The sequence below is a fragment of the Protopterus annectens genome, chromosome 5.part0, assembly GCF_019279795.1.
Source record: "Protopterus annectens isolate FY-2018-M chromosome 5.part0, PAN1.0, whole genome shotgun sequence".
Classification (NCBI taxonomy): Eukaryota; Metazoa; Chordata; order Ceratodontiformes; family Protopteridae; genus Protopterus; species Protopterus annectens.
Window position 1 is genome coordinate 1108162266 of NC_056735.1, and position 26986 is coordinate 1108189251.

The window sequence follows — 26986 nt, forward strand, 5'->3', positions numbered from 1 at the left end:
CCTACACTCTTTTCTTTCTTTTTTCTCTTCGATCCTCTTCCAACAGTACACTCTAGTACTAGCCTTCCCGCTCTGAGCTCTCATCTTTCTGCCCTATCCTTCTACCTAATCCCCCTGTCCTTGCCCCTTAATTACTGAACATTTTTTTTTCTCTCTTTTACAGCTTGCTCCCTCTACTCAATTACTTAACAGGAACCCTCCCTTCTAAGAGAAGACGTCCTTGGTAGCCTGCTCCCCAGGCTCAATCAACGCTACCTAAACAGTGCTTTAGTTTCCCTCCTACAAAGAAACCTCAGTGTATGTAGCTGTATTAAATAATTTTGTAGCCAATATATAAACTTGATCAGCATTCTAACTCAGTGTGTGCAATAGCAACCTACCGCAGTCCGTCACCCATTATTCCCATTCCAAGTTTACAATCTACTCCCTTGACCACTTCTATTTAAACTAATTTTAAAGTCTTGATGAACCTCATTTACTTTGTGTACCACATTTGTTTTGCCACTAGGTGGGAGCATACACCCACTGATAAAAAAGACCTGGAATAAAACTTTTCCCTAGCCTCACTTATTACACCATTTATTTAAAATTCTCTCTGCCCTATACTAGTGAATCAGTGGAATAACGGTTCCCTATTACCAGATCGCAGACACAGTTTGTCGAATGAGTCTTGATCAAACCGAAATGAGTGAAAAGGAAAAATAGCGAAGCGGCTTTTCAGCGAATTCTTTCCCTGGGAAAGAATTCACTTGGCCGCTTTTGGCATTGTAGTGCGATCTCGGAGTTGGTATATTTAAGTAGGAAGGGTGTGGGGGCGAAGCCTCCCACATTGTGTAATGTTTTAGAGAGTTTTTTTTTTTTTTTTTTTATTATTTTGGAACAGCGATTTTTTTTCCCTTGGGGAAAAAATTGCTGTTCTGAGGTTTCGATGTTGCAAGCTTTCGCTTACATGGGGTCAATTACTTATCGTTCGCTTTTGTGAGCGTGCGAGAATACAATATAGACCTGGAATAACCACCACATTCTCAAGTTTTTCTCTGATAACTGATGAGTATACCTTTAACATATTTAAAAAGAAAGTTTAAAACTGTAAAACCTACTCCCTGGCTGTAGCTCTATTCCAGCTTCAGGTCACTGATTATTTTTTCTAGACCATCTCGCCTTCTTGGCTCTCTCTCAACTAATTCATTCACCAACCAGACCAAATAAAGATGGTACCTCAGGAACCATTGCTGACTGGATCCTAACAATGCATCCAAATCTAATCACCAAATCCGGAATAATACCTGATCCTCTCAGTGATCACTTACCTGCTTTCGCCGACAAACTCCCATACAGCACAATTACATTCAAACCCACAACCTCTCATTTCTTTCAATCCCCAGACTTTCTCAGAATGCCTTAAGTGCATTGGCTGGTCCCCTCTAAAAACTCTCCCACTAGATGATGCTGTCTCCTACTTTAACCATTCATTCCTGACACTCCTTAACAAGCAAGCCCCCCCCCCCCCCCCGCCAGAACCAAACGCATCAAAACCAATCCCTGCTCATGGTTATCAAAAGAAACTAAATTTGCCATGCAACAAAGGGACAAAAAATGGAAATAGTATCAAAAACATAAAAACCCAAACTCCCTCCAAGAATTTAAGCAACTCCAAAACTCCACAAATAAGCTAATAGTTAAAGATTGCAAAGCTCACTACTCCAAACTCCAGTCTTTGCACTCAATAAACCCAAAATAATTCTGAGACTCCATCTCATCAATACTGCACCCTGCACCCTCCCAGTTCAACTCATTCTTCATAGACTGCATAGCCAAACTATCCAGCTCGTTCCCACCCCAACCCCTCCAATCAAACCCCCTCTACACCCTTCTGCCTTACTCCCTTTTTCCACAAGCACTATAAAAAGACATCTCCTCAAACTCAAACCCTGCCACAATGCACAACAATCTTCCTCCTGCCTTCCTCAAACTATCTGCAGACAGTATCACCTTCCCCATCTCTATACTTATAAACATGATCCATACAAGAATCATACGTCCCTTCCATCTGGCACCATGCCTACATCATCCCCTTCCACAAAGGTGGAAATAACAGACACCACCAACTTCAGACCTACTGCCATCCTTTCCTCTCTGTCTAAAATTCTAGAGAAAACCATCCAAGTACAAGTAATGATGCACCTAACCCAAAACAATCTCCTCTCCCCTACCCAACACGGCTTCCAACCTAGCCACTCCACCACGACTGCCCTTCTGTCCCATCTGGAAACAATCAACACTGAACGCGACTCAGACAAATTTCTATCTACGCTATTCCTAGATTTGTCAAAAGCCTTTGACACCATCACCCACACCCTACTCATATCCCAACTCTCCACTCTACATCTTTCTCCACCATAGCCTGGTTTTCCAGCTACCTGTCCAACTGCCAACAAGGTATCCAATGGAAAACTTCAACCTCCTCCTTCCTACCTACACCCACAGGCATCCCTCAAGGTTCAGTTCTTGGCCCTCTACTCTTTAACCTGTTTATTAACAACTTTCACCACTCCATCCCAGAGTCATCTCTCATCCAATATGCAGATGACTCGACTATCCTCTGCTCAACCTTCTAACCCTCTGAGCTCCCAATTAGCCTTCTCCAAAACCAAAACCTGGATGCAGTCCAACCACTTAGCCCTGAATGCAAATAAAACCAAACTAATGATCTTTTCCCCTACCAAAAACTCCAGTACTGATAAAACCTCATTCACTATACAAAGCCAGAACACCCCCCTCAAAATCACCTCCCCAGCAAGCTAACTAAAATTTGACATCTACATCCACTCCACAATCAAAAAAATACACCAAAAAATAGGTCTCCTCTACAGGCACAACTGCTTCCTCAACCCCTCTACCCGTCAACCCTAGCATCCACTTTCTTGCTCCCCTCCCGGATGTATGGTGCCCCACTGTTCACAAATCTCCATTTCTTACGAACCAAACTTGAATCCTGCTACCACCAAATCTCCAAATTTGCAACCAGTTCAAAAAAACTCATCCCACCACTGCCACTCCCTCCTCACCCTCAACTGGCTTGAACTCCCCAACTACCTCAGTCACCTAAAACTCACCATTGCCCACAAGCTTATCTTTAAACCAGGTAACTGTCCATCTCTCACTACATCCTTAGAACCCTATATACCCAACCGCCGACTCAGATCCACAAATCATCTCGTCCTTCTGGCTGGCTACTTCTCTCCTACTCCGTAGCCAAACAATGGACCCCCCACACACACACACACACACACACACACACACACACACACACACACACACACACACACACACACACACACCTTTGCAGCCTTCCTAACCATACCAATTTCAAATTTCAGCTACTATCTCATCTATAAGCCAAATGGGAATGCCCATGCCATGCTCCAACATAAACCCCTCTCCACCCAATCTCTTTCTACCCAGCTCCGTAAGAATCTCGCCCCTGCCGGGGACTGATTTTCTCTATGCTATCTAATGTACTTTACTTCCATAACTATCTTGTGGTACTCTTAAAATGCAAAATGATCCACATAACCTGCAAAGGACTAGTAGCTATTTGTTTATATGTTAACTTACAAAGGGCTTATTTGACAAAAATGACTTTCTGTATATTATCAGTTTTACCTACCTGCAATGTGCTAGTTACCTTGTACTTAAATGTTAACTCACTAGAGCTCATTACATAATGTATTGCACACGTCTGAAAGGTTTTTAAATTGTTCTGTACAAATCTTTGTTTTTCCTTTGTAACATATAATATGTAACTTTAATATGTCAGAGCTTTTCTCCCTGGGCCTCCACTGAAAATGGGCTATTTATGGCCCAGTAGACTTCCCCGGTCATCAAACTTAAATAAATAAAATAAATAAATTAAACAAGTGAGAGGCATAAAAGGTTTATTAGTTAAATTAAATGTTTAAAATTGAGGTATTTGATAAAAAAATTGTCAGAAAAGCACGTAAGGGGGTTGGAATTATCTCAGAATTGCAAAAGGGCATGTTTAAGGCAAAACGACTGTGTTTAAAGCAAATGGGCATGTTTAGAGTAAAACGAGCAGAAGTAAAGTACAATGGGCTTGAAAAGAGATTAAACAAGCAAAACGAATATAATAAAGGCAAAAGGGTACGACTGCATTTTTTTGGCAAACTACGACTTCTTATTCTATCAAGGGCATAACTAGAGTTATATGAAGTATCTCAAAGTATGTAAAAGTGCTTACAGTGTGTGCTAATTATTGTTACATGTATTCCGAAGAGTTTATTTGTATGCAAGGTGCAACTATTTCGTGTAGTACAACGTACAGCCATTTCAAAAAGTTTCTTGTGCTGGGTGTGTCTATTCGCAAAGTGCCATTATTATCTGCAAAGTACCACAATTTTGGGAAATTTTCAGTGTGCCATGTACTGTTTTATTTGCAAAGTGCAATTACTTTGAAATGTTTCTTACCATGAGCTCCTTCTGCCCAGTTTATTTGTACAGTGGTTATTTTGAAATGCTTTTACACTGATAAGAGGTGATGTTTGCAGTACGGTAATTTCAAGAGTATTACAGTGCCCAAGAGACTTATTTCGCAAAGTTCAGTTATGCAGAGGCTTGTTGTGCCATTAGACAAAGTTACAAATACTGACATAAATTTCTAGCATGTGTGTGTCTGTGTTCGTGCATATTTGCAAAACCCTTCACTGGTATGTGTTAATATGGCAAAGCCCTCACCACTTGTATTTGATCAGAATATTGCAGAGAATTGGTGAATATTTGAGCAAGAGTACGATACTTTTATATAATCAGCTTATTCTGACAAAGATGCACGCACCAGGGCATTCATTTGGTTAAACCTAGCTGGGTCAGAGACCACTGAAAGGGAATGTTCATTTGTGTATGCACCAGCAGTACATGAAGGAGAAGTTAAAAATTGTCATATTGTTGTACAGGCTGAATCAAGAGAAGAACCAGAGTGTTTGAAGTGCTAATTCAGAGAAACGTAGAACACCCAGACAAATATTACATTAGAGAGGCATTTGTTTTACACAAGAGATCAGAAACCAGGGGAAACGTTTGCCACTTATATTACTGACTTTTGGAACAAAACTAAGATGTGTTGGTTTGGTGACTTAAAACATGAGTTGATAAAGGACAGGCCTGTGTGTGGGATTAATTTACTGCTGCAGTGAGAAAGACTTTGCTCCATGACTGTGATTTAACATTGAGTAAAGTCACTGGGATTTGTCAATCCATGAAGTTACAGAAAGGCACACAAGTATACTTCCAAGTGATAACAGCAAGGTTTCAGCAGGCTCCAGAGCAAATATAGACAGCATGCAACACATGGCTAACAGAAGCAAGCCTAAGCACGTGGAAGCCCCAGCCCCTGCTGGTTCACCAGGGAAACCACATAGTTTTCCAGCAAGTTCTAAGAAAGGAGCATGCTCAGTGCAGTACAAGAGTGAGTCAGCAAAAACTACAGTTGTGTACACTTACCATAAATGTAGATGTTCGAGTGTATTCACTGTTGCAGTCATTACATTTGGGTAATCTGCTGGCAGGTTGCCCTCAGTCGGCCTGAATAACAAAGTCTTGGATCCTGTGTTGGTTGCTGTCTCCTCTTCCATGATGTCAGATCATCAGGGGTATAAAACACGCAGCCGACGCCATTTTAATCAGTTTTTCTTGCCCCAGATGTAAGATGCCTCCCAAATGGGGAGCAAAAAAAAAATATATATGTGTGTGTATATATATATATATATATATATATATATATATATATATATATATATATGCATGCATGTATTTTAGAACACAAAAAATTTACCTCCAACTAAAAACAAATACACCACAAAGGCTTTTGAGCATAGTGAAGGAAAGAAGAGGTATAATAATAGAGAAAAAAGGGGGCTGGCGGGTGGGTAACCCAGACTGCAACAGTGAATACACTTGAACATCTACATTTATGGTAAGTATGCACAACTGTACAATGTTTTTCGTGTTTCACTGTTGCAGTCATTACATTTGGGGAGAATCCCAAAGCTATGGATGGGAGGATGGAATTGTACAGCATTAGGAGCAGCTATAAGGCTCTGCAGAACAGCAGTGGCAAAGCCTGCCCTGGATTTAGAAAAGAGAGGTAAATGGTAATGTTTTGTGAACGTATGAACTGAGCTCCAAGTAGTAGCTTCTAGAATGTCTCTGGTAGGAACCTCTCTGAGAAAGGCTGCAGAAGTAGATGCAGCCCTGGTGGAAAGGAATCTGATCCCCTTGGGGACAGGTTTATCATGGTGCATGTAGCAGAAACGAATGCAATGGCTTATCCATTTTGAAATAGTCTGCTTTGATATAGCCTTCCCCTCTGCCCCTGCAGCAAATGCCACCAGTAGTTGCTCAGACTTTCTTAGAGATTTTGTCCTGTTTAAGTAGAATTTTAGTTGTCTGTGTACATCCAATTAATGCAGAATCCGCTCCCCCTTGTTCTACGGATTTGGGAAAAAAGATGGCAGATGAATGGTCTGGTTAAGAGCCATGCTGGATACCACCTTGGGCATAAAAGAAGGATTAGTCCTGAGGGCCACCCTGTCCGGATAAAAGATAATGAAAGGCTCCACTGCCATGAAAGCCTGTAGTTCTGAAATCCTTCGAGCTGAAGTGACTTCTAAAAGAAAGGCTGTCTTCCAAGAAAGAAATTTTATGTCTGCAGTAGCAGCAGGTTCAAAAGGAGGTAGGGTGAGCTTTTCCAGCACAAACTTGAGGTCCCATTCAGGAGTCGGTGCTCTCCTGGGAGGTCTCAAATTTTTGGCCCCTCTGATGTACTGCTTTAGCAGGGGATGAGAAAAAAGAGAGGAGGCTCTGTGTTGTAATCAGCCAAGATGGCAGAGGCATGGATTTTTATAGAAGAAAAAGATAGGCCCTTGTGAAGCATCTTAGTTAAATATTACAAAATCTGAGGAATATTGGAGATTGCTGTGTTTATTCCTTGTGCTTGGTTCCAGGCACAGAATATCTTCCATTTATCAGCATAAGATTTTCCAGTACTAGGCCTTCTAGCCTCCAAAATGACATCTAACACAGGTTTACTGACAGATGTGATTGGTGAAATTAGTTGATTAGCCATGCTGCAAGATTCAGAGCTTGGAGCTGAGTGTATGGAATTTGATAGTTCTGCTGAGACAATAGATGAGGTGTCTGAGGCAAGTACCCGGAGGAAGGTGTGACATATTCCTTAGAAGCGGGTACCAGTGTTGGCAAGGCCAGTCCGGAGCAATCAGAATCATTTTTGTTTTTTCCTGTCTGACTTTTAGTAAAACCTTGGAGAGCAGAGGCAGAGGGGGAAAGGCATAGACTGATAGTTTTTTTCCAGCTGAAGGATACAGCATCCACTTTCCAAGCTTTTTTTGTGATGAGTTCTTGTGCAGAATTTGTCCAACTGGTAGTTTTGGGGAGAGGCAAAAAGATCTGTGTGTGGGCTCCCCCATTTTCGTGTCAACATGCTGAAGATTTGTGGATCCAGTTTCCATTCATGTGGGTCCATAAGATTTCTGCTTAGGTCGTCTGCCAGAGTATTTTGCTTTCCTGGCAGGAATTGAGCTTGTAGATGTATTTGGTAAGTCAAGGCTGTGTTCCACAAGGCCATAGCTAGTATGGAAAGGGGGTAGGAGTGGTTACCTCCTTGCTTGTTTATGTACCACATAACTGTGGTGTTGTCCGTCTTTATCAGTAGTTGTCCTGGATGAAGTCTTGAAGGCTGTCAGAGCATTCTGTACAGCTAGCATTTCTTTCTGGTTAATATGTAGGTGCGTTTGATTTGGGCTCCATTCGCCCTGAATGCATCTCCCTGCCAGATGGACCCCCCAAGCATAATCTGATACGTCTGTAGTTAGGGTTTGGGTGGCAGGGGGTAGAATGAATGACAGTCCCTTGTTTTGGTGACAGGCCTCTGCCCACCAAAGGAACTCCTGTTGCAGGTAAGGAATGAGAGGAATCATTGTTTCCAGGCTGTGACCATGTTGATTCCATAAGCTTTTTAGGTACCACTGAAGCTTCCTCATATGCAGTCTTGCATATAAAATTAGTAGAATGCAGGATGCCATGAACCCCAAAGCCTTCAGAATTTGTCTTGCAGATAGCTGGGTTTTTGTGGCCACTTTTTTGAAGTATGTTATCAACTGAATTTGTTTGTCTGGCGTGAGGTAAGCCACCTGGACAGTTGTATTCAAGCTAGCACCCAGGAATGTAATTATTTGAGAGGGTACCAGTTGTGATTTATTTTCGTTTATGGTGTACCCTAGGCATGTTAGAAGCCTTTTTACAAATGCCAGATGTTGTAGAAGAGTGTTCTTGTCCTCTGCCTGAATTAGACAATCGTCCAGATAAGGATACATTTGAATGTTTCTTTGTCTGCAAAATGCAATTACTGGTGCCAGGCACTTTGTGAAGATCCTAGGCGCAGTAGATAAGCCAAAGGGAAGTGCAGAGAACTGGTAATGCAAATAGCCTGCTTTGAAGCGGAGGTATCTTCTGCAAGATTCCCTGATTGGGATATGCAGGTAAGCCTATTTTAAGTCTAGAGTTACCAACCAGGCATTCTTGTCTAGCATAGGCAGTAGCTGTTGTAGAGTCAGCATTTTGAATTTTGGAATGTCCAGGAAAGTATTTAGAATGGATAAGTCCAGAATTGGATGCCATGATTTGCCTTTTCTGGGTACCAGGAAATGTCTTGAATAAAATCCTTGTCTTTTTTCCTCTTCTGGTACTGGCTGAATAGCCCCCATATCTATAAGGGACATGACTTGTTTCTGGGCCTCCACCCACTGATTTAGGGGCAGTTCTGGCCATCCGTTTGAAATTGGCAAAGTGTGGAAATGAAATCTGTACCCCTGGGATACTATATTTAAGACCCATTTGTCCTGGGTAATTAGATGCCACTTTTGAGCATGAAGTGCCAGTTTCCCCCCCAAAGGGGCTGCCAAAAGATAAGTGCTTGGAAATGGCAGAGGAAAGTCATTGAGACTGTTTACCGTAGGGAGGTGCTTTGCTCCTTCCTGATTTGGAGGTGGAGGCACCCTATTGTTTTGTCCAGTAAGATCCTTGTGACTGAAACTTGGAGCATTTGGAGTGTCTGGGTTTGGCCTGAGCGGCTCTGTTGGGTACTGGAAAGGACCAATTCTTAGTGGGCCAGTGCCTACTGAACCTGGGTGGCTGCACTTGCAAGAAATCTTTTAGTTTGCATAGATTTAGTTTTGTGTTCCATCTTTTTTAAAACTTATTCTGCCTTATTACCAAACAGACTGTCCTGCTGTAAAGGAGCATCCAACAATTTAGCTTTAACATGATCAGGCAGATTTTGCTCCTTGAGTCAAGCATGCCTTCTTACCACAGATCCAGTTACAGCAGCCCTGCAAGAGGCCTCCAAAACCACATTGCAAAGTATGCTTTCCAACTTGTTCAGCTGAATGCAATAAGTCCTGTAACTCTATTTTCCACACAATCAGAAATCAACATAATTTTCTGTTTCAGTAAGCCCATGACATGCTGTTGATATTTAAGCATATGAAACTGACAGTTTAAAGCCCTGATTGCCAGGGTTGCAGACGTATAAATCTTCTTATCCCATCTATCCAGTGCCCTGGAGTCTCTATCAGAAGGGGTAGGATTTTTAGCTGTAGAAGCCTCAACACCCTTGGGACCCTGAGAAATAGTTTCGGAGTCAGCAGTAGGATTTTTGAAAAGAAACTTGTGGGAATCAGGAACCCTGTAATATCTGTCTGGCTTACTAGGAGCCGGAGGCAGGAAATCAGGAGCCACGCTGGATTCTGAGAAAACATCATCAACAATGCAGGAGGTATAGCCAAAGGCCTATGCTGAGGAAGAAGAAGAAAATCCCTAAGCTTTTTTCTTGGATTCTGAAAAGTCCTGACTCTCGCAATGAAAATGTTCCCTTAAGGTATGCAAAGTCTCTCCAAAAGAAAAATCCTTAGGAGGAGAAGCAGACGGGATGGATTCTTTTGCATCAGAGTCCTCATAAGGGGGGATAGAAAATTCCTGATCAGAGGAATCAGAAGAAATGGAAACCTGATCTGAAGATTCATAATCAGTGCAGAGAACTGATAATGCAAGTAGCCTGCTTTGAAGCGTAGGTATCTTCTGCAAGATTTCCTGACTGAGATATGCAGGTAAGATTCTTTTAAATCTAGAGTTGCCAACCAGGCATCTTTGCCTAAGATAGGAAGTAACTGGTGAAGAGTCAGCATCTTGAATTTTGGAATGTCCAGAAAGGTGTTTAGAGTAGACAGTTCCAGAATTGGACATTGTGATTTATCTTTTCTGGGTACCAGGAAAAGCCTGTAATAGAAACCTTGTCCCTTTTCCTCTTCTGGTACCAGTTGAATAGCCCCCATGTTTAAGAGGGAAAGTACTTTTTTCTGAGCCTCTGCCCACTGATTTGGGGGCAGGTCTGGCCACACGTTTGGTGTTGGCAACGTGTGGAAATGAAATCTGCATCCCTGGGACACTATATTTAAAACCCATTTGTCCTGGGTTATGAGTTCCCAGTTTTTTGGATGAAGAGCAATCTTTCCCCCCAAAGGGGCGGCTAAAAGGTAAGTGCTTGGTAATTTTAAAGGAAAGTCATTGAGATTGTTTACCATAGGGGGTGTCTTATTTCCTGTTTTGGAAGTGGAGGTCCCCCATTGCTTAGTTCTGAGAGTCCCTTGGGTCTGCAACCTGGTGCTTTTGGTGTGTCTGGGTTTGGCTTGAGTGGATCTGGAAGGGGCTGGAAAGGACCAATTCTTAGTAGGCCAGTGCCTACTAAATCTTGGAAGTTGCTCTTGTAAGAAATCTTTTACAGTTTGCATAGATTTAGCTTTATCTTCCATCTTTTTTAGAACTTCTTCAGCCTTAGTGCCAAACAGGCGGTCCTGATTTAAAGGAGCATCCAACAATGTTGCTTTAACATGATCAGGCAGAGATTGTTCCTTAAGCCAAGCATGCCTTCTAAGCACAGACCCAGTAACAGCAGCCCTACAAGAGGCCTCTAAAGAATCAAATCCACATTGCAAAGTATGTTTTCCAACTTGCTCAGCAGAATGCAATAAATCCTGTAAGCCTTAATTTTCCACAGTCAGGAATCATCATCATTTTCTGTTGAAGCAGTCCAATAATATGCTGTTGATATTTTAACATATGAAATTGGCAGTTTAAAGCCCTGATTGCCAAGGTTGCAGAAGTATAAACCTTTTTACACCATCTATCCAGCGCCCTGTAGTCTCTATCAGAAGGGGTAGGATTTTTAGCAGTAGAAGCCTTAATGCCCTTGGGCCCCTGAGAAATGGTTTCTGGATCCGCAACAGGATTTTTTGAAAAAGAACTTGTGGGACTCGGGAACCCTGTAGTATCTAGTAAAGCAAAAAACAGATAACAGATACGGAGGCAACCAGACACTCCAAACAGCACGTTTATTCTTTAAAGCGTTTTTCGTCAGCTAAATCAGCTGACTTCCTCAGAAACAAGTAAACTCAATCAGAAGTATCCTTGTATATAAAAGCTAGGCAATTAAAATTTTGTTGTCACGTGACCAAATGAACATCTCATTCATTCTGTTTAAAATTACAGCAACTAATTCTTCTCAAGACATAAAAATAATAAAAAATCAGACAAGAAACAAATAATGCAACACACAAATGCTCATGTTACCCAAGAGTTTAAAACAAAACATGAAATTAATAATCTGGGTAATTCAACTTTAGTACATTAAATAATCATTAATTTGAGCCCATTAACAAAATCAAATCTAATGCAAGTATATAAAACCAAGTCACCTCTTAAGACTATTCAGTTTTAATACACTAGTGATAGAACAAGAATCGTTTAGTCCAGGGTGACTATAAGCATTTAACCTCATCACTTGCCATACCAATTCTAATTCTTCAAGTTTAAGTGGTCTCGGTCCTCCTCTACAATCAATGTTAACTTGGTCAATAGCCACAAAATTGAAATTATGATTATTATAAACAGAAATGTGTTTAGCTAGAGCATTTTCATGTTTGCATTTCTTTATGGCGTATAAGTGTTCGTACATTCTGTCCCCTTTCTTTCTGTTTTTCCTATATAGAAGACCGGACAGAATGTACATTTAGCTAGGTACAATTAAATCTATATTTCAATTTATAAGACCTACCATTAATGTGAAAACAATTTGTTTCCTCTACATGTCTACAAAAGTTGCAGTTATAACACTTTAACATCCCTGGATTACGTACTAGAAGTGTACTGTAACTTTCCAAGGATGTTTTAAGGTTCTTCCCTTTCCTGAAAACCACCTTTGGGCTTTCACCCAATTTTTCAAAGACAAGGGGGTATGTTTTGAACAGTTCCCAATTGACGAAAAGCGCTTTAAAGAATAAACGTGCTATTTGGACTGTCTGGTTGCCTCCGTATCGGTTATCTGTTTTTTTATTTTACTAGTTACCAGCCCAGTTGTTTTGACCCTGTAGTATCTGTCAGGTTTACTAGGAGCCGGAGGCAGGGAATCAGGGGCCATACTGAATTCCGCAAACACATCAACAATATCTAGTATAGGAGGTATAGCCAAAGGCCTATGCTGAGGTAGAAGGAGGAAATCCCTGAGCCTCTTTTTAGATTCAGAAAATTCCTGACTCTCCGAGTGGAAATGCTCCCTTAAGGTATGTAAAGTTTCCCCAAAAGAAAAATCCTCAGGGGGGAAGAGGAGGGAATGGAATCCTCTGCATCAGAATCCTCATAAGTAGGCATGGACAAATCCAGGTCATTGGAAGAATTAGAAGAAACAGAGTCCTGATCAGAAGATTCATAGTCAAACTCAGCCCTAGGCCTCTTACAAGGGGGGAGGGTTGACTACCCCTGATTAGAGTAATAAGATCTTCAGCCATTTTGTTCATTTGTTTTTTAGCCATAGGGGCCTGGGTGTGGTTTTTTTAGACATAGATTGAGATTTAGGCCTTAGTACAGAAGGTGGAGTTGGTTTAATATGCAAGTCTGTAGGCCTGAATACACCCTCAGAAGCCGGTGCCTGCACAGTGGCTCCGCACCCATCCAAGGTAGAGACATCCACGGGTTCCATAGGAGAAGCATCTCGCGACATACTGGACTCCAAATGGGTCTCAGTAGAGGCCTGCGAGTCAGAAGTAGTGGGTATCAGGGGCTGCGAAAGCGTCTGAGTACCGGCGACTGGCTTAGGAGAAGCGTCGACGGCAGATTTGGACCTCAACGGCCTGTCTCTGTCTTTTTCTTTGCGTTTTTTCGGAATTCCGGTAGTCGGATGGCTAACCGCCATCATTTCTGGATAATTAAACTGAGAACCGAAATATTTAATGGCAAAAATGTACCAACAATGGATAGTGAGCTGATTAAATAAAGCACAAAACCAACAGCAAGGTACGTCGTGGTCAGGACCCAGGCAAGGAATAGAGTACAAATGAAAATCTTTATGAGGTATTTGCTTTCCACAAGTAATGCAATTATTAACTTTTGCTGACATCGGTAAGGAGCAAGAAAAAGTTTCCCCAATGGGATACTTAGCTTTAAGTTGAAGACTTTGGTTCTGAAACTCGAAAACAAAAATTTCAGGAGTCGGCCGACTGGCACTTGCAAACTGCTTCTGCTTCAGGCACTGCACGGCAAGAAAGACTGATGTAATGGCATCAGCTGCATGTTTTATACCCCTGACGACCTGACGTAATGGAAGAAGGGACAGCAACCTACACAGGACCCAAGACTTTGTTAATCAGGCCGACTGAGGGCAACCTGCCAGCAGATTACCCAAATATAATGACTGCAACAGTGAAACATGAAGAACATCCACTTCAGCTAAGTCAAGTTCCAGAACTAGCCTGGTCAACAGTAGCCACTGATATATTCGAGTGGAACAATCAGCATTACTTAGCATTGGTAGACTCTTATTTATACTTGTTTGAGATTGACTTACTACCTTATCTAACATCCACTACTGTTATTACTAAATTGAAATGTCATTTCTCTTTCCATGGCAGTCCACACAAAGTTATTTCTGACAATGGTACTCAATTTACTAGTCAGTTATTTCAGAAATTTGCAAGAGAATGGGACTTCGTACATATTACTAGTAGTCCAGAATATCTGCAGTGAAATGGACTAGCTGAACATGCAGTACAGAGTGCAAAGCAATTACTTGAAAGGTCAAAGCATGACAATCCTGATGTCTTTTTGAATTTACTCAGAAACATACCCCGTGACGATATATTTGGCTCGCCTTCTCAGAGAATTTTATCCAGGCGAACTAGAACACTGGCTATTAGTTCCAGTTTATTGAGGCCTAAGCTAAAAACAACAGAACCATCAGAGCCCAATTATTCAGGAAGCGTTCTATCCAGAAGTCCAGTTATGATAAATCGAGCAGCGTTCTTTATCCATCGAAAGAAGGAGAGACAGTGAGGGTGAAAACAGCGAATGGTTTCAACCGTATTAGTCAAGTAACAGGTACATGTACTGAGCCAAGATCCTACTTCCTAGAATCTGAGCGCGTGGAGTACAGGAGAAATCGCAGACATCTTCTTTCTGTACCAGAATTGATATCACAGCATTGTTCCTGAGATACAGACTCTAGATCTCAGAGTAATTCAGAAAATGTTCCTGTTCCAGAACGTCTTTCCTTCTTATTCCAACTCTGATGATGTTCCTGATATTCCTAATGTTGAACATTCAGCAGAGACAGTTCTATTTGCCAAATCTAATTCGCAGTTTTATGTCACACAATTTGGTTGCACTTCCAGACCTAGTGTGAAATACACAGTGAACTGGACATAAATATATATACGTACATAGTTCTGTATGAATGCATGACAAAAAGCTATTTGTATTATTTGCATGTTAACTGATATTCTCAGCACTGCATGATCTACTTCTCAAATGGGAGGATGTAAAGCAATGTGTGCGATGTGTCGTTAAGAAGTATAGCAAGTGATAAACATGCATATATAAATGGCAGGCACTTGCTATACCCAGTGCCATTTTCAGAGTGCAGCCAGAGAGTGAGCATGTATGAATGTAACAGCTAGCTTATACACAAGTTACCCAAGTTAATTAGATTCAATTGTAATGTGTTTGTACATAATAAAGCTGCTTGAACAGAACCCACAAAGTCTCATCTATTACATCCTGACTAGATGAGTGACAACAATAGACAAGGCCTTCTCCATGACTCAGAAGGCTGGCCTCCCCATACAGGGATGGGAGCCTGGAACAGAAACAGACTTCTTCGGAATCGTGGTCCAACCCTGCACCGAGGAAGTCTCTCCCAAAACAGAAGCCTAGGTTGAGCCAATGAATGCCGAGGCACTGAGGGGCATGGCAGGCTCCAAAAGAATAGAAGTTGAACTCTGCTCCTTGGAACCAGTGACGAAGCTGACCCTGGGAAGAGATCAAGGCAATTCTCGGTTCTGGAGAAGAGACTCTTACTGGAAAAGAGACAGTCGGAGATGGGCAGGTCGTGCCAGGTGCTCCAAAGACTCAACTGGAGCTGGAGGAGGAAGATAAGACAAGTGACAAAGAAGGACAGGTCCCATTGCCAAGTTGGCTAAGAACTGAAGATGGATGTAATCCCCTTGCTGTCAGGAGTTAGTCCACTAGCCTCATGATGTCCAATTCCAAGAGGCTCTTAGTGGATCGAACAGATCACGCTGAAGGAGACCTAGGTGGTCTTGATTCCATGAATGGACTAGGTGGTCGGTCCGCAAATGGATTGAACGATGGAGAATATGTGGTTCTTGGCAATGTCCTCAATGTAGTCTGCTTCAGTACCGACAAAACCTCTGGTACCGAGGCTGTAGGTGTCTGATCAGAAGCAACGGCTGGTGCTGAATCACTCTTGCCTATCAGTGCTAATGAAACTGCTAACACTATAGGCTGTTTGGATAATTTTGCAGGTGGTTCTGAGGAACTGCTCGGTACTGAAAGAGAGTGTTTCTTGGGCTTAGAAGAGGAGGAAGATGACGAGCTGGCTTCAGTCTTTGGACCAGATATGGCCCCTTCAAAGTCTCCTTTCAACAAACCTTTCAAAATCAGCTTGTCTCTCTGATCAGTTAAATTCCTGGCAGAGAAACCATGACAGATGGCGTAATCTTCCTGCAGGTTGACAGCACCTAAACAATACATACAACTGACATGCCCATCTGAATTGGGCATCTTCCTGTCACACTTCTGGCATCTCAAAGCCAGAGGTGCCCTTTGAAGGTTTATCAGCCATGCCCAAAAAATAGGCCCAAGGCTGATAAAAGTTGCGCACACACACACACACACACACACACACACACACACACACACACACACACACACACACACACACACACACTCGCAAAGAGGGAACAGGGAAAATATTTTTTTAATTCTTAATAGAAAAAGGAAGAAGGTACCAACTATGGTAGCCAGAAATACCTAAACAGGTAAAAGATAGTACCCGCAATGGTATGTTAAGAAAGAAAATACCCAAAGGTAGAAGGAAGGGGAAATAGATCATTCACACGCATGGAAAGGAAGAGAGGAGCGGGTAGAAAACTAGAAAGTACATGGGGAGAAGTAGAAATATACAAGATAGAAAATTAGAGAAATCAGAGGAAAAAAACTTACTCTAACTGCCAAAGCTTGAGAGAGGTTGGATGCGTTTTGACACAAAGTTGCAAATGAAATCTGACAGCTGAGTCAATTCTGAGGCTCGGAACTGAGCCCCACAATCAAGGATTACGTGAAAATTGAATAACACTGACAGGTCTGCTCTGAGTAAGATACAACTCTACCATCTGCAAAGGGTGCAATTTTTATTTGTCCTCCATGTTGTGTATAATCCTTTACACATAATCTTTTACACAGAAAGTTCTACCTGTGTGGTTATGGGTCCTTTTCAAATGGCAAACAGAGGTGAAAGTGGGCATACCTGTCTAATCCCAATATGCAAAGAAAACATGCTAGACAGCAACTCCACAGTTTTGATTTTGGCATTTTGGAAGCTAGCCCTTCATATATTGTTATTATTAGGTCAACCAGTTTCTCTGGGTACCCAATTTACAACTCTCAGAAACATCCAGATCACAAGGTCAAACAGTTTCTTTGTGTCCAAACTAAATATTACCCTTGAAGTCAGCTTGTTTTTTGTACCATCAGAGTTACAATATCATATGTCTGTCAACCACCAACAAATCCACACTGGTCTAGATCGGTTAGGTATGGCAGGATCTTAGCTACTCAGTTTGCAACTATCACCATAAGCAACTTGTGGTCATGATTTAAAAAACTTGATATTGGTCTGTAACAGGAGAGGCGCATGGGAACCTTTCCCTCTTTTAGAATAATGTACCCTATTGATCTTTTTCTAGTTCCTAGCATTTTTCTCCAACACCTGAACAAAAAAAATATCAGAGGAGAAATATTTGCATAATCTACTTTTGCTACACCTTCTAGTCCAAACACTTTCATATAAGCTTTTAGAAAACGTACTTCCCTTGTTATATATGCCTTTCTTGGTCCTCATGACAGACAGCCCTTTAGTGAATATTGTTCTTGCTCATCCCCATGCATAATAGACCCTGATGGAAAAGTACCACCTCATTCAATGTTTCTCTTTTTTCCCGCTTTTCATTTTGATACACAGCCATCTATACTTTCTCCTCTTCTATTATTTCCCATGCCCCTGCTTGTAATAATTCATCTCCCAAGGTCTTGTTTACACTAACAAGGGTACCAGAACTTGTCAGAGATTTGGGATGCATGGCCCTAGTGGTCATTAGCCTGGTAAACAGTTATAAACCCATTATACTGAGCGCTCCACTTGCAAGTGCAACTGCACATCTTCTCCTAGCTTCTAAAGAACTTGGAGAAAAAACTCTCAAACTCCTTTTTATCAATTTCTTATGTTCAAACCAATCTGAGTGTGTTTACTGTAACAATACTAGATGTGGTTTATGTATTCCTATATGCATTAGCATTCTGTTTTATGGAGTCAGTACGTCCACTAATATTCCACAATATTACTTTAAGTTGTGCCATCTTACCCCATTTCTTCTCCTTTTTATCCTACTTTTTAAAAAATCTTACTGAGTTCCATCTTTTTAATCAGTACTGATCTTATTACTGGCTAGCAAGCATTCACCTCATAGGCTGATTCTTACACTGTAAAATTTTGTTTTCCATCTCTTCCATACCTTTTTTCTAATCCCTTAACACAGCATTTTTTCAAAGAACTACATACAAATATGCTTTGGCAATTCATAACTTCATGAGGTATGAGCCAGTGCTTTGAGTACATGTAAACCCCACAACTTCTTTCTTAATACCGTCAAGGCTTTGTATGTACAAAATTAATTTTAAGCCTAGTGTACCTCCTTCCCTTATTTCCCCCCCATAGGACACAGTTTACTTCCTTATCTGCTAGTATAATGTACTGACAGGGCAGTTTTGCCATCCCCATTTGCCCCTTTCTAGTACAAGTCATGTTAGATTCATCTTAATCCATTTGCTTCTGTTGTAACTTCTAGCTTGAAATGCTTTTTCTATTATATTCCAATGCTCTTAAACTTTACTACTTTGTTCCTTTAACATTTCTGCCATGATCCTTGGTTTGTTCTTCCCCCCAACTCTGGTTTCTTGTAGCAACTGACAATGCAGAGCTTGAATTTTCCTTTTCAGTTCAATGTCCCATCCTTATTACTTAATTCTCCTTTGATCTGTCTCATTCATGCTTAAATGAGTTTGCTGCATTGCCCTTCTCTCTTTTTCATTAACAGTACATGTTTGAACTTTTGAAAACTTTTTCTTCTTTTTAAAAGCCAAGAAAGAAAGAAAATGGTCTCCACTGCCTAAATATGTAACAGACATCTCTTATTAAGTATGCTAACAGCTTACGGCACTTCAGGATTATGTGGGGAGAGATTCCTGCATGTAGCCAAATGGACTAAGTTTTCCCACAAACTCCTCACTTCTGCCCAACATATGCACCTTTCTCTGCCCAAATGGTCACACAACTGTTAAATATAAGCTAATAAATCTATTTAAAAATACAACTTGTTAATCTGATTAATAATTATAGCTGCATTTATTTAACAAAGCCTTGCACTTCATGCAGTAAAAATAGCACTATTGTAAAATGACTATTTTCAAAGTCACATTAACATTATTTTTATTTATTTATTTTACATTTGTTTACTGGGTAAGTCCGACTGGACACAGGTCCATTTTCAGTGGAGGCCCGGGGAGAAAAGCTCCAGACAAGACATAAAACAAATAGGTAGTAAACAATACATAGTCTATGGTAATCAAATTAGAACATAGTCTGTCCAAATACACATAGAATAAAGATGAGAAACATTGTATTGTAATTTTGTATAGTACATAGTAAACACAATATACATTCTTTACATTAGTGTTGATGGTACATCTATACAGTCACATGTACAAGTGTCATCACTTACCATGGTAATGGGAAATATCTTATGCTAATGTCCTACACTTGGGTTGATGTCAGCCATGAGGATGTTAGTGGGTAAGAGTGGTAAGACAATGTAATAACTGAGTTGTTGTGGCTAGTCAAGATGTTGCTAGTAGTGTGTGTGTGTGTGTGTGTGTGTGTGTGTGTGTGTGTGTGTGTGTGTGTGTGTGTGTGTGTGTGTGTGTGTGAACTGGCATAACAGAGAGGTGAGCACTGTGATATGGAAATATAAGACAAGGTTGAGTAGTGAATATAATGTTTAGGTTGTAAAATAGTTTAAGATTTTGGGTCAGTACAAGCCAAGTAGAAACAAGAACAGTAGGTTTTACAAGAATGCAGGTTGGTTAGTTCTGTTGGTCGAAAAGAAAAAGTTAAGGCATATTGGGTTGAGGTGAAAAAGATTGTTAAGTGTTTATCTTGGGGAGTTACAGGAGCATAACCAGTTATTCATGTAGTGTGCTTTGAGGTTCTTTTTAAATGTACTGGGGCTAATAGAGGGCAAATGGGTAGGTAGGGTATTCCAGGCTTTGGAAATAAGGTAATTGAAGAGAGATTTACCTGTGTCATTACTTACATATGACATTTACATTATACCGTAAAATTGACCCCCCACACACACACAATGTGGCTGCACTGCTCTTGCTCCCCTTTTTTGCCAGATGATGCACAGCCTCAATTAAGGCATAGCAGAGGGAGAGCAGATGAGGAGCCAAAGTCTATCACAGGGATGGGATTTGATGAAGCAGGCTTTGACAGAAAACTGTCCTCCGAATTATCTTACTCATCTTGTTTACCTGATCCTGGTCTGGCGTTAAATGAGGGACCTTCCTGCTAAGGCCTGCACTGGACATCATTCAAAAATTCTAGTCTCAATGATCTGATGCACTTGTCAAGCTTCAAACTCCTTCTCCTAGAGGGGTTGGGTTGATGAACTGGCACTTCTGGCAATTACTTATGACATAAGCATCTCCTGAGGAACATAAAAACAATACAGAAATGACAGGCACAGTCTGAAGGTTTTAACATTGTGGCCCTGAACACTCTATCTTAGCAAGGCTTCTGATATCACGATGTGTACTGGCATCAGACATGACAACTCCAAAACTAAGCATGGGATCTACAGAATTTCAGAAATGTGCTAAGCTTGGAATTTTAGACGAACAAACTGCAACACTTATCCTCAGCAAATGGCCTTCAAAACTTAAACCTGTATGGTCTTATTTTTCATATACATTTACTTACCGGGTAAAGGAACTCCTTTTCAGGGGGTGACCCAGGAGCACTGTTTGGTTAAATGGGTTGCTCAGAGTCACAAATGAAGTCGGAAGGAATCAAACCTTGGATCCCTGGTTACCAGAAGCAGCTCATTAACAGTTCAAAGTCTTAACCACCTGTAATAACTGCCAGACTACATACGGTCTTACACAAATAGAAGAAAGAAGCCACATTCAGAGAAGGTGTCTTACATGGTTCTTATGTTTACAAATAAATCAAAACTATTTACAAGACTAGGAAACTGCTTTCAGACAGAAAGGCTTGTCTTTAAAACCTATGTTTACCTATGTCAACATTCCAACTAACAAAACAAATGATTTTTATTATAGAACTTTCAATTTAAAAGTTGTTTTCTTTAAGAAAAATATACTTACCTTGGGAAATCATCTGATGTAATGTAAATGGCATCCTTATCAGCAGCAGATGCCAAAAAAGACACAAATGTTCCAGTCTGAAGAGGAAGCAGCTCTAGTCCAAGTAGTTCACTATAGTTTTCATCTCTAAGTATATATTCCAGCAAGTAAAGTTTTTCAACAGCAGGTCCCTTGTGTCCATACTTTCGAAATGTCTGGCGCACCAAAGCAGGGGTAACCTTTTTCACTACAGTACCAGCTGGAAGAGAGGAGTGGACAGCATAAGCAACATTATGTGGTACTGCTGCAACATGAACCCCTGAACTCTGGAGGTAGTGAAGAACTATCTTTGTATAGTCTGTACATTCATCTAGTTCAGAAAAATAAACTGAGTCTGCTTTTAACCATTTATTACTCAATGAGAAAATAACAGCATGCTGTATTAACTCCTTGAATAGAGGCTCCAAAATAGACTTCCAATGTATCCGAACTTTGTTGCAATCTGGCCACACCCTATATATCTCTTCAGGAAACACAGATAGACTTTGGTGGTCTTGCAGCTTCATCCGTTTTATTGCTTCTAAGACTAGTATGGAGTATGTATGGGGGACTAAATTTAAAACAAGAAGTTCATTCCAGAGTGCTGCAGGGTCTCTCCACTGGTCAAGCTCCCGCCACTTGATACTCCTCCTGTTGTCAGTCAGGCCAAAGAAACCACTGATATGAACTGGCAGTCCTGTTTTACTTTCTTCTCCAGGGGGTAAAGGAAGAAAACAAAATGCTCTCCCTGAGAATTCAGATGCAGCTCCTTTCACTCCTCCATTTGAGGTTAAAGGCATGGCAATTCCAATGGTAGGAATGAATTTTAAGTCATCTGCCAAGGAGTCTAACATACTGCACATCCCTCGGCCTCCAACACTGTTACAGACAAGCCATGACATCTTTTCTGTCTCCTCCTCCATATAATCTTTAGTCACAATGTTAACACTGTACGCTACACATGTTAAAGTATTACAGGGAATTCCATTACAATATTCATCTGTGGCAGAACTTAAAATTTTGATACTGTTTGGTCTCTCATGCTTTAGTTCCTTGTTTTCAGTAGCCGTTACCCTAAAAATAAGCCTATCTGATCCATCAGATTCTCTGATGTACAAGCACACATCCTGAACATTTTTTAGAAAAAGTAATACTGTATCTGCATCTGCCATAAAGGACTGGAACAATTCTAAGATCTTCTGCTTGCTGTATAAATTGCTGCTAAGCTGAGAAGGTTGTACTCGAAGAGGGAAGCGGAAAAGGGTACCAGGGAAATAACCAGCCTTAAAAGTCTCTTTAGTGCTTTGAAAAATGCCAATATATGGTGCAAACTGGTCTTCATATTCAGTAATTTCTTTGATATCATCTTTCAGACTCCAACACTGACCTGACTCTCGTGGTCCAAAAAGGGTTTGATGAGGATCCAACATGCCAATCTGGTCACCACTGAAGATGCTGGGAACATCTGCATTAAAAAAAATGATTATACTTTAATACAATAAATTGTAAACTATACTTTAAACCCATAATGCATTTCCAGTCTCTGTAACACTAATATAATCCACTGTATGGAGCATAACAGCCTTTACAGGAAATTATTCCCCACACATTTTCTAATTATTTCCTAAAGTGCTTTTTTTTTCTTAAAAAAGCAGCAAAATAAAGAAATACAAGTTGCTGAGTTTTTGCAAGTGAAAAGGTGTTTACTGTAATTTCAATGTCCAAAATCAAAAAAAGCAACTTGGAGATAGTATGTTTAAAAGTGGAGGAGGGAGATGGGCACAGCCTTTTGCAAAATAAATAAATAAATACATCCATCTATCTAATCAAATCTAACAATCTATCCCGCTTTCAAAATTGTTGTCACTCAACAACCATTTCTGAATCATGCACTGACAAATTCCAGATGCACTAAACTGAAATCATAGCACACCACAATCTGGTGCAAACTCTTCGCTAATACTTGTAGAAATGGTGGCTTCCGCAAGTTAGTGGTACACTGTTGCCAGATCTGTTACATAGCCCCCTCCAAAGCAAACCTCACCATTGCTTCCGCACACACTCACATTTACCAAACTTGTCTCGTGAAGCTTTATATTATGATGTAAATGCATTCATAATAGGTATATTTCTAATAAATTCACAAGGCTATGTATTGAGGACATATTACCCATAAAATCAGTCATGCCAAAAACACACACCACTGTACAGAAACAAAAGAATGTAAAACATCACAGCAGTTAGCACTGTACTTTAAAGGTGCAAAACCAGCTTTGCTGGCTGTAAAGCTTGGCCCATCTGAAGGACACAGGCAATGTACAAGTCAAATACTGATCTCATGTCACAGTTACATGGATGAAACCTGGACAGACCAACACTATGCATGCAGAATATCTTTAATACCCTTTATTATGTTAAAATCCAAACACAATAAACAAACATCCTAAAACAGTCTTGTAAAAATATGACAAAATTAGACTATTTACAAAAAAATTAATACAAAAAATCAGATCTAATTTCCACTGCTGGAAATGGTCCTCTCTGTCCTTCTTATGCCTGGCTGTTACTCCTGCCAAAGGCAGGGAGATTTAGGAAAGTATGCGTAGCAGAAAAAGGCTGCACAGGTAGCAACTAAAGGCTAAGGCCAGGGTTCCCTCAGGTCACATAGAATACTGCATAATTGTGGCAGTCTTGATCACCTCAAAGCAGCCACCAGATGATGATGCATCTGGTGTCAACCCTCCTATGGTTTAACAACTGCCTCATTGCCAAGCTACCCTAGATGAAATGGAGTATCCTTGCCACCATTACAGTCTGGACACACTGACAGCAACTTTGATGAAGACTTCTGGACTGCTCCATGCTGTGATACTCCAAGCACCACAGACTGGTGACTGTCCTCTACTGCACTCGAGGTTATTCACACCAACTCACACCACATTGTCTGCCTGACTCTACCATATTGGTAGATTTCATGGTGAATCTAAGGTGACATCATTATGCTGAGTCTGTTCCACAGCATCACTAACAAACAATACCTCTAGCTTCAAATAAGCACAACACACTGCTGTCACTGGGGTCACACCTCCAGTTCCAATGCATACTCCACCTCCTTAAGTACAGCCTCCAGTACCCCAGCTATAAAGGGGCCTTCCTTTGCTCATCTTTAGTTATTGCAACCTCCTTGTGCTACTCTGTAAAACAAAAATAAAACAAATAAGGAAATAATTGCATAAAGGCACAAGCTTCATCATTGGATACTGTTTCTCCAAATCACAAACCACACATATTTTAGCAGCAGAAAACATGAATCAACATTAAAAAGCCAATAAATTATTTTTTGTGAATGAGAAAATGAAAGGCATAAGAATCTGATAATTACTTCATTACACAGCAGTACGTTTGCACGAAGGAAGAATATGACAAAAGATATCCAGTAAGTAGTTATCATCATTCCACATCTTCTTTGTTCTTATTTCTACCCATCATATGCTCTCACAAAAGTTTCTGGATGCTCAACAAGCCAATATGGCAGCCCATTTCATAGTTACATAACCCTCTACGCGAAGAATGTTATTAGTGATCCTATGAATTTTTTCCACTCGATTTGATGCTTGTTCCTTTTCCTGCCACCAATATTCTTGTACAGAATGACATTCTGTGCGTTCATAAAACGTTCATAGATTCATACTAGGCTATTGATCCAGTGGATCATTTCTGGCCTGGCCAATGATCTCACCCATTTACCAAGACATTAATTATTACCAGGGACCTCACTGGTTGGTGAAGGGGGATAAATCATTGACTATGATCCAGTCAACCCAGGACTGGGTGACTGACTGAGCAGCAGAGGCAGGAATGGGTGTGCCTCTTCTAGATAGGAGGACGTTCAATGAAGGGAGTTATGTCTGAATGTAAAGCCACGAGTATAGAGGTGGGGGCAGGGCAGTAAGTGGGGCAAATAAATCCCTCAGGATGGAAGCAGAAATGGCCATATCCCTAGGACGGCCTTAGAACCAATGACTGACTACAGCAATGCTACAGCAAGTGTGGGGAGGGGGTAAGAGACAAGCTGGTAGACCCAACATGGATATGTGGGAACTGGGAGCTAGAAAGGTGATATGAAGTCACAAGGGGACCAAAAAAAATATTAAAGACATGAATTAATACCAGACCACGACCTAATTTCAGCCCTTTTCTATAAGTAATTACAATTTCCCATCCAGTGGTTCAGGCTATGCTTAAAAAGGGTCATAGAGCTACTTTGCTCCTTACCTCTAAGGGAAATCTATTCTATAAAACAGTTATTCATTGCAAAAGATATCTAGCCTACCAACAGGTCCTATTTCTGTTTCAGTGGACGTTTACGTCTTCCTGAGTGGATGTTTAGTGTGGTTTAGTATCGTGCAGCTGTAGGATACTTAATCCTGGATCAATTGAGGATATGTAGACAAAGCAGAGATCTCCTCTCAATAGTCGGTAAGAAATGTGAAACAGTGACAGCACTTTATTGTTGTCAGGGTAACTCAAGGAGGACATGCCTTTGATTTTTTTTTTTTTTTTGGTAAGGAAACACTGATCTCTTCAGCTGGGTCATATGCCTTGACAAGTGCATACAAATGTGACATTATATTCTATTACTGGCCTGACAATAAGGTGATATACCCCTGGTGATTAGTCTTGGAATATAAAAGGATTTCCTAACAAGAGTGGTCAGATGCTGATCAAAGAAAAGTTGTGAAAAAAAAGCAGGAGTGCCTAGGTTTGCCAAAGGACATAATGCTGCATTTTTGGCACTTAGTTTCACAGCTGTAATCCAAGCACCACTTGTTAGCGTAAGCACGTTGACACCAAGCCAAGTCCAACAATGGAGCATTTAATTCAGGTTCCCGTGGTGTTAATGGTGATAACGTCATCCAGTTTGCAACAAGTGGACTTGCAGCTGCACCATCTTTGAGAACGGAAGGCTCCGACTTGAATTTACACTCTGGTGACATCAATCGTCGTACGTGTTGACAAGGTCCGAGAGAGAAGCCTCCTGGCAATGGTAGTGGTATGAATGCCACAATATACACAGCTAATGATGAATCTTTTGATGGAACTCTGTGGCTTAAAAATATGCAGTTTAAACATGGAGGCTTTACAGATTTGTCTATTACTTATGGTACGTTTGACTCGCAGCTACTAGCTTTTGAAAAAAAGCTTACAAAACAAACTTTTACAGCTTGATAATAGTTATTCAAAACAATACATCTCATTAAAATGTGTACCGAGGGGCTAAAAATGTGGAGGTTCTCTAACATATGGTTGAAGATTCTGAACTATATAAGGAGTTAACTGAGATTTTTGATGACTGCGCCTGTAGTGTAATGCAAGTTATTATATGTAATAATGATAAGCAGATGCAATTGTTGCTAGGTGAAATACAAGTTTTGCTAAAAAAAGACGATATTTGAAATTAAGACAGAGAATTATTTTAAAGTTTTTAATAATGTTGAAGAGGTGGTAGATAAAAACTAAAGCCAGGAAATTTAAAAAGCTTATGAGGGATGAATTGGCATATGGACCCTTCACCCAAATGGGTTAAGAATGGTAGAGCAAACGGTGGTCTTGATAGAAAAGGTGTTTTAGTGCTTATAAGATGAAAGTGGCTGAAGCATAAACTCTCTTGACAAATCTGTCCACAGCCCTGGACTCCCTGTTAGGGGGACGGACAGTGGAGCTTTCCTAAGCCAGGTCCTTTGTGGTGGTTGGCACAACAACCATTGCATCTATGAGGTCAGTCTGTTGCGGCACTAAGAAT

At 40.7% G+C, this 26986-nt stretch overlaps 1 protein-coding gene across 1 annotated transcript in view; it reads right to left on the reverse strand.

Moving 5' to 3' along the window:
- SACS (sacsin molecular chaperone) overlaps positions 1-26986 on the reverse strand; it is a 1519772-nt gene that overhangs the window by 780340 nt on the left and 712446 nt on the right. Inside the window, exon 7 of the mRNA XM_044070971.1 lies at positions 21166-22648. Coding sequence (XP_043926906.1) covers positions 21166-22648 — 1483 coding nt within the window. The remainder of the gene's footprint in view (positions 1-21165; positions 22649-26986) is intronic.